The 9,219-nt window shown below is 38.2% G+C and overlaps 1 protein-coding gene across 1 annotated transcript; it reads left to right on the top strand.

Annotated features, from left to right (window-relative positions):
* The first annotated feature begins 396 nt into the window (after positions 1-396).
* LOC139951187 (formylglycine-generating enzyme-like) lies at positions 397-9,126 on the top strand. The gene is made up of 8 exons (XM_071950006.1): positions 397-901; positions 1,414-1,488; positions 3,281-3,363; positions 4,225-4,347; positions 5,181-5,295; positions 6,196-6,309; positions 6,935-6,994; positions 7,564-9,126. The coding sequence occupies exons 1-8, from the start codon at positions 431-433 to the stop codon at positions 7,687-7,689; spliced, it is 1,167 nt and encodes a 388-aa protein (XP_071806107.1). The 5' UTR covers positions 397-430; the 3' UTR covers positions 7,690-9,126.
* Positions 9,127-9,219: the final 93 nt, after the last annotated feature.

The following is a 9,219-nucleotide window of genomic DNA, read 5'->3' as shown; positions in this document are numbered from 1 at the left end:
TGTTGCATAGAGGACATAATTGCATGCGACACCGGCTTTGCGGCTATTTTTTCACAAAATGTCTCTCATGTTTTGTGCTTTCCAATCGTTGTTTCTATAACACTTTCATATTATCACATAAAAATGTGTACTTTGTGGCTTGTATTTCAGAATTCGTTCAAATAAAATAACGGATTCACCTTCAGAAATGAGCAAAATGAGAAATGTTGTCATCTCCCTGTACTGTATGTGTTCTATTTTCTAAATACGCGGCTTGCTTTTTCGGGCATGAATATGCGGCTGGCTAAAACCAACCCATGCCATCATAGGTATGGTACCAAGTTTTGTATCGTTCGACGTACCGAGTAAACATTGCTTTGTGTGTATCCAGACTACTATCTAGATAGCAGACGACACGGTACATGTCTGACTGCAAAGACTTGTTGTGAAAATGTTGCCCTGGAAAGTAACATTTCCCTCTTTTGTTGTATTGTTTTTCATCATTTGTGCACTAATTGTCAATTCAGAATCAGATGGAGAAACTGAGAATACTTGTGATTCCATGAAGCTCGATTCCAAAGGAGGAGGAAAAGATTGTGGCTGTTCTTCCCTCAACCGACGTCACGATGATGAAGAAAATGGCAAAAAATACACAGCAAATTTGAACCAGCAAGAAAACAATGTTAAAGGGACAAAACCAATCACCCCTGGAGCTGAGGGGGATGTTCCTTCCGCAAGAACAAATCAAATGGTTGCCATAGATGGAGGAACTTTTCTCATGGGAACAAACGAACCGATTATTTATGCTGATGGTGAAAGTCCAGCCAGGGAAGTGACACTGAAATCATTTTATTTTGATGTATATGAAGCAAGTAATGCTGAATTCCAGCTGTTTACAAGCCGGACAGATTATGTAACAGAGGTAATTTATTACTATCATTTAATTCTAAGAATATAATTCAAATATTGCATATTTAATACACAAATACAATTGACATGCATGAAAGTGTAGTCTTGTCTTGTGACATTGTTAACTTTGTAAATTGGGGTTGAACAAAAAAATTCTACTAGAGTGGGACTCGAACCAAAGACTTCCAGATTAGCGTCTTGTTGGTGGTCCGATTTGTTTCATTAGTAATGGTTGTGGTGACCCGAACAAAGATATTGACCAAATAGCTCGACCGTCAACATATAGGGCTTGACAGCTCAGTTGGTAGAAGCGCCATCACGTTAATCTGGAGTCGAGTTTCCAGTCCCACTCTAGTAAATTTGTCTTTGTTTAACCGAAGAAGGATTATTTATAGTATATTATCTCTGTATAAAAGTCTTTCAATTTCATTTACTCATTTAACTGAAGCAACTTGTTTTTTCCTTTTCATGTAGCACTGATAAATATGTCTGATATGACTTGAAATTGTTTTTATTAAATTAAAGGCTGAACGCTTTGGAGATTCCTTTGTTCTGGAGAGCAGAATTAGTGAAGAAATAAAGAAGGATATCACACAAGCCGTAAGTTTGAGATTGCAACTTGTAGAAGTTGCGATAATTGTAGCCCTACATTAAAGCCCCATTACAGTCACACCAGAGCCATTCTCACTCATTCTGAAAAAGATGAAGCGGAACGGGCTGAAACTGTGTGCAAACTGAGTGGACGTAGTTAGTAACTTTTCATGTATGGGCTCAGACAGGTTGGATCGGGAAAGATGCTCTAGAAGTGAGAGCCTTCAAAAAACCATTGGGCGACCAGCCCGTCCTGTGAAGGATGTATTACAAACAAAATTGCCGCACTTGAATTGTACCTGGAGTGATGCATGAAATGGCAATACAAGAGTCTGATTGCATGTTCATCTAAAATGTGTAATCAGATTAGAAAACTGACAGATGACTTTGATTGGCATTCAATTTTGTTTGTTTCAATCGAGTTGAATACATGTGGTAAAACCTGTGATAAGAAGTGAAAGTTCTAAAAGAAAAAAAGACACAATAATAATAATAATAATAATAAGACATTTGTAAAGCGCCTAATGCAAAAGCCTCTAAGCGCATAAAAGAAACAATAAAATAAACAATTAGAGAAAGATACAAGATACAAATAGGCAAATTTCAAAAAAGAAGCTTTAAAACAAATGAGTTTTCAACAGGGACTTAAAACATTGTAAAGTATTAGCTTGGTGAATATGCACAGGAAGACTATTCCAAAGAAACGGTGCGGCGTAAGAAAAAGATCTGTGTCCATAAAAAATGGAAGAAGCTCTAGTAGCAGAAAGCAATGACTGTTGAGATGATCGTAAAGTCCGAGTAGGGGAATAATGATGAACAAGTTCAGATAAATAAGCAGGAGATTGACATGTTTGAGCCTTGAAAGTTAACAGAAGAATTTTGTAAACTGTTTGAAACTTAACTGGGAGCCAATGCAATTGCATTAGTACAGGTGTAATATGGTGAGAATGAGGCAGACAAGAAACGAGGCGAGCAGCAGTGTTCTGTACACGTTGAATTTTAGCAAGATCTTTATCGGGGAGTCCATACAGAAGTGAATTGCAGGAATCAAGTCTAGTAGTGACGAAGGCATGAACAAGACGAAGAGTAGTTGCTTCATCCAGGTAGCGGCGAATTTGTGATATTTTCCTAATAGCCATGAGTGCTCCTTTGCAAACATTATCAACATGTCTACTCATGCACAATGATGAATCCATAATAACACCGAGGTTACGGGCAAATTCAGATGGTTCAATGACAGACTGGGCAATTTGTACTGTTGGCGGAGAAATCTTTTTTTTTTGCGAAACGAGATCTCAAAAATAAAATCTCAGTTTTTGAGTCATTCAAAGCAAGTTTATTTGACAACGCCCAAGATTTGACATCTTGAATGCACACTTCAACTTTTGCAATGGCAGAAGCGCGATCAGCTGGATCAAATGTAATGTAAAGCTGGGTGTCATCAGCGAAAGCAACACTAGAAATACCATGGGCAGCAATGAGGTCTTGCAAGGGTGCACTGAACAATATAAATTCAAGTGGCCCAGCTACAGAACCTTGTGGAACACCACACCAGAGATGATGGCGATCTGATTTAACATTGTTGATGAGGACAAGATTTAATAAAGATATAGTGAAGGTTTGTGATATATCAACTTGTAATGATAATCTCTGATTGAGTTGGGGTGGTTCTGAAAAGAACTGTTTCATTTAGAGATGATCATTACATGGTGTTACCGCAAATCTTTAGCCGTATTTTCAACCTGCAAAGTTTCAAATCCTACTTTAGATTTATTATGTTGATTGTTATTTTGATTGATAGGTTGCCGCTGCGCCATGGTGGTTACCGGTGAAGGGAGCAGACTGGAAACACCCTGAGGGACCAGACTCTCATATTACAGATCGGTAAACAAACCCTTTCATTTAAATTCTCAATTCAGATACACATTTATTTCCATACTTCTCTGACAAATAACATAATAAGTGCATTGTATATTAATTTTGGTTTTTACCCATACACCAATGTGTGTTAGCACTGTATACTCAGTACTTTCCCGAGTCCTGTGAAAAAATATCACAGGCATGTTACTGGGGTGGGATTAGAACCCACGGCCCTTGGAATTCTAGAGCAGTGTCTTACCAACTAGACTACCGAGGTTGCCCGGCAGCTAGAGGCAGTTCGAATCCTATGTTTTGGCAGCGGGTACCGCAACGATATAATAATGTGCTAACACACATTTAACATCTATTATAAGTGCATTGTACTTATAATGGAGTATTAAGCAAAAATGACATTCAAGTTTTTAAGTTTATTTATAGGTAAAATATACATTGAGTAGCAGTAGGCAGGATAAATGTAATAATAAAACGCATGGGGATGTCTTGATGACCAGAAGCTTGTAGAAAACAGCTAGACATACAAACAAACAATCACAAAACAAACAGACAGACACATAAACAAAAAGACTGACGGACATTGGACACGATAGCTACACTGACACAAGATACATAATATAGATCAGAGAAACTACACATTGTGTTAAAACATAGGATTCGAACTGCCTCTAGCTATCGGGCAATCTCAGTGGTCTAGTTGGTATGACACTGCTCTAGAATTGCAAAGGTCAAGGGTTCGAATCCCACCTGAGTAATATGCGTGTGATTTTGTTTACAGAAGTATACAGTGCTAACACACATCGTTGTTATGGGTAAAACCAAAATGAATATACTGATGAATGTGTTATGTTTTATTTTATTGTTGATCAGAACGGACCATCCCGCTGTGCACATGTCCTGGAATGATGCCAATGAGTATTGCCAATGGGCAGGGAAAAGGTTACCCACTGAGGCTGAATGGGAATATGCCTCAAGAGGAGGTCTCAAGAACAGGTGATGTTTGTATTATTGTTTATCAAGTATTAATAATAATAACAATAATAAAAATAGCTAATTTCACAATAACCTTATGTGTCCTGGTCATTGGGCCAATAACATCCTCTAATCTTTCTCAGCTCCCTGGGGAGTATACCACCTGGGTAACTTTAGTACATATCAACTTCTACCCTTGAAGCTAACCATGAGGAAAGACAAACCAAAAGTGTCACCACCAGGACCTGAACCAACACTCTGATGACTAACCACCAGAACTTGGATTAGATGCTCTTATTAACTACTCGACCATGACACCCTACAAACCACAAGGGAAACTGACTGAAAAGATAGATCTGGTGTAGTGCCGGCAGTCAGTTTCCCTCACGGTTTATTACTTTATATTTGAAATAAAAATTTGCATCCCCTTTAGGTGATCTATGATGCCACTACCCATGTTGTATCGCAAACTTACGTGTAGGTGTGATCCCTGGCTAAGGCTATTAACAGTTTGTATGGCTTCTGACTAGCACCCTGCAGCCAGTTTCACGTAACACTCTAGGATTAATCCTATCTGGAGTTAGAATGAGTAACTCTTCCTAACTTACGATGGGTTCAACGCGTCCTAACGACTTCTGATACGGAACTTAAGATTAATTCTTAAGTTAGGAAGAGTTTGGTTAAAGCGATTGCTGAACAAAGATATTGACAAAATAGGGAGACCACCAACATTAAGGCTGGATAGTCCAATTGGGGGAGTGCAGACATGTAAATCTGGAGGTTGCAGGTTCAAATCCCCTTCTACCCCTAATTAGTCAGTGTTATTTTTTATAACATTTATACTCTCTTTGCAGACTGCACCCATGGGGCAACAGAGAACTCCCTAAGGGTGAACATCAGATGAACATATGGCAGGGAGAGTTTCCAACAACGAATACAGCTGAAGATGGTTGGGAAGGCACTTGTCCAGTGAGTACAAGCATAGCCATAGTGGGTCTTTATGCATCTCTGTCTAGTTCTCTTACACCCAGTTCAGACAGGCGCTCCAGAGTCGCGCTGAACCAAATTCTGAGTTAAGTACATGATAAGTTTGACGTTTGAAACAGTTAAGAGCAAAGATCGACTGTTGCAGTCGGTTGGAACAACTCTGGAGCGCCTTGGTTTCAGACGTCGATCTTGTCATGTCACCTTATGTAAATGTTATGTTAAGTTCAATGTATTAAACCAAAATTTAATTGGGTCGACCCAGAGTCGCTCCTAATCTGTTTGGGTCGGCGCACCTCTGGAACGCATGTCTGAACGGGGTGTTACTCTTCTCCATGCACACAAGAATATTGGTGAATTGTACCTGAATGCTAGTTGACCGATAGACATGTCCATGGCACTCTTGAAGGCTACTAATTATATTGTGTAAACTTGTGTAGTGTATAGGCTCACACCATACATTGGGTATGAAAAAGACTAAAAAAGACTTTGGTGACATTTATTTGGGGTGGATTTCACAAATAGTTAAGAATAGAAGCCTTATCTTGAGTAAGGACGAGTTAATCGTCCTAACTTAGGACTAGCCATACGTTTTTTATATCTCCTAGGACTAGTCCTAAGTTGTCCTAAAGTTAGGACTAGGCCTAACTCTTGACTAGGCCTAACTATTTGTGAAATCGACCCCTGGGTTGATGAGGCTGCTAGAAAGTACACACCTGTACCCACTGTCTCTACATGAATGTTCAACCTATTGACACCTTGCATAGAGAAAGACTCTGCTAAGGGTCGAAATGTCAGGCACTTGTATTAACTAATTTTGCTTATTAAGTAGATTCATGATAACAGTTACTGAATTTTTCCTTAATTTTTTGTTTGTTTGTGAAGGTAACGGCATATTTACCAAATGGCTATGGACTATTTAATACTGTTGGGAACGTTTGGGAATGGACATCGGACTGGTGGACAACGGTTCATAGTAGTAAACCACAAACAAATCCTGTAAGTTGATCTGGTGTCTGTAAAACTCTAGTCAGACCTGTTTTCTACAAAGTGAAATTTCACCAATACAATTGTTCAGTGTTTTCACTCTGTCAAGTTGGATACAGTCATTATGCCGTGTGTCATAGTGTCACATGATCAGGCTTTTGCTATTTCCAGCTTCATATCTGGCGTACAATTGTGCACAATTTATTCTACTAGTTGCACTAGTACCAACTCTCGGCAAAATTATTTCCATCCAAAAGACTGTCAAGTTGGACAGATACTAAAGAAACACCCCCCCCCCAAAAAAAAAGAGTACATAACAGATGCTTATTTCAGTTGCAGCGTCAGACAAAGCATGTACTTCAGCCTGCACAAATTCCTTTAAGTATAAACCATTCTCCTTCGTTCGTTGTATTGAAAACTGGAGGTATGGAGTTTATTTACTCTTATTAAATCCATCAATGTAATACACCTGTAAGTGTGGTTTTAATTGTATGACATCTTATGTATTGTGTGAAAGTGATGTTGATAATAATTCAAAATGCTCCATTTGAACTTTTGCTTTCACACCAGCCTAAAGTTACTGACATGGAAGTAGATGAATCAAAGTAAGTTTTGGGTTATTCTTATTCACTTTCAGAAAGGTCCTGATTCTGGATCAGATAAAGTAAAGAAAGGAGGTTCCTACATGTGTCATAAGGTAAGGTTTTCTTTCATCTCGCTTTAAGGACAAACTTAATTTGTTCTCAAAATGAGTATAACTCATTCCTAGCTTCGTGTGTCGGTGTACTTGGGTTCTATTTTTAGCATTAGTGCGGAGTGCTAATGTACTATTTGGTTTGGGTACACTGTTTGTGTACACGATCAGAAGGTTGTTGGGTTCGAATCCTACCGAGCTAATAGCTGATTACTAGAATAAGTATTGTCATCTAGGTACAAATCACAACTTCTTGATCTGTGCAAATCATAATCATAGACGTTTAAACCAATGGGTGTATGAGAGAGATTGGCTGTAGGCATTTATATCTCCTTGTGGGAGTTTGCCGAGTTCCCTTGACTTGAGAGTTACCTAACAAATAAAAAGGGGAGCAAACCATACTGTGTATTCCTAGGGTGTTTAGTCATATCTCAAAAATGGGAGCAGTCCATGGTTTCAGCAATGACCGTCATTCCAATTATGTCGTAAGGATTAGAGTGTATAGGACACAGTGGTCAATGGTAGGTATTTAAGTTCAAGTTAATTTGATTTATTTATTATTTATTTTCCAGTCTTACTGCTACCGCTATCGTTGTGCCGCTCGGAGTCAAAATACACTGGATAGCTCAGCTGCAAATCTTGGATTCCGATGTGCGGCTGATGATTTACCAGAGGGTGTAGTATGTAAAAACTGTTGAAATACCAGGGGAGTTCAGAATTAAGACTTTAAAATTAATGCTTAGCTGGGTTGGGGTTGTAAGCTGTTCTCATTTTTTGTAAAATTATAATTTGATCAACTGTAATTAGGCATGCAACACCTCTGCTGGCTCCAGATGGAGTTAAGAATTAAGACTTTCAGAGTATTGTAATGAGCACTTAGTTGAGGTGGAATTGTATGCCGTTCACATTTTGTTTAACAATAGTTTGATCGACTGTAATTAAGCATGCAACTTCTCAGTGAACTCCTCTTTTTCTTAACCACTTATCGTTGGTATTCTGAAATAATTTCTGTTCCACCGGCATTTGTTTCCTAAAGAGTTTGGAGCTTCTTGAGTTTCCTTTCAAAAGATTGTTGCCAAAAGGAAAACCTGACTTCACAAATGACAGACAACAAAGATTCTTAGTTGGTACTCAAGAAAACCTTGCCATGAGCCTAGACAGAAAATCTGCCATGGTATGCTTGGACTTGCCTCCCATAGACTGTGCAAGTCTCACGCGTAACAAAACACGTCAAAAAAGATATTTTTTTATGAAATCAAATGTTGGTTTTAAATTAAATAATATATAAAAAGAAATAAAAATACTCATTACAATTTTTATGGAATGAGTTTTAGCTTTTGTATTAAATACACAAATAATTTGTAGTAACTATTAAGACAAAATTTAAACTCTGGGACAAGGATGTTAACTTGATCTTAACTTTTTAAAGATCCCTTTTGTAAATCTCTGCCTGAAGAATGTGCAACAACTAAAAGCTTGTTTATAAATACAGGTATGCGTTTAACTAATGTGTGTTTGATACACGCGTCAGCCATCCGGCTGTCTGCAAAAAACTGTGGAAAATCCAAAGTTTCTTGGGCGTTAAAAACTGTGTCAAAAAGCTGCGTTGAAACTGTCCATCATAGGTCCTGTGTACTAGGATTGGTACTGCATGTAAAATAACCCAGGCCGGATCATGGTAGAGTAGGGCTTAATCCCAGTGTTTCTGATTTAATCAGCAAGTACCCTTGTTTACAGGTTTTCTCGGGCTTGCAAGCTACATTGATCAAGTTCACTATTAGGCATCCTTTGTGTCATTACAAGAAATATATAACCGCTGTTTACTGAACCATTGTCACTGTGTTGTCCTCTTAGTGTTTTGTTTGTCTTTTCATGTGTAACTAGTTTGTGTGCCTTGAATTATTTCAGTCTATTCTTTGCATTGTTCTTTCTCGTTTTGTATGTATGTACACACATTCGGGGGGGGGGGGTCTCCATCCAACAAGATTGCTCTAGGGAGACCTCCCACATTAATTTTTTATCTATCGTTTTTTTTCTTTCTCATTTAATTATGTATTTTGTCATATTGAATGATTGAGTGGGAATAAATTGAACTATGAATAAATAAAAAGCGAAAAGGGTGTACACGGCCAAACTTATTTTTAACAGCTGCCTACATAGGGCTGTTAACGCAGGTCACTTAGGCTCTAAAATGATAACTTTAAATAACCTACAACAATGTCGCGAAC

This window comes from Asterias amurensis, chromosome 2, assembly GCF_032118995.1.
Source record: "Asterias amurensis chromosome 2, ASM3211899v1".
NCBI lineage: Eukaryota > Metazoa > Echinodermata > Asteroidea > Forcipulatida > Asteriidae > Asterias > Asterias amurensis.
The sequence above is the reverse complement of the archived record's forward strand: the minus strand, read 5'-3'. Positions and strand labels throughout refer to the sequence as shown.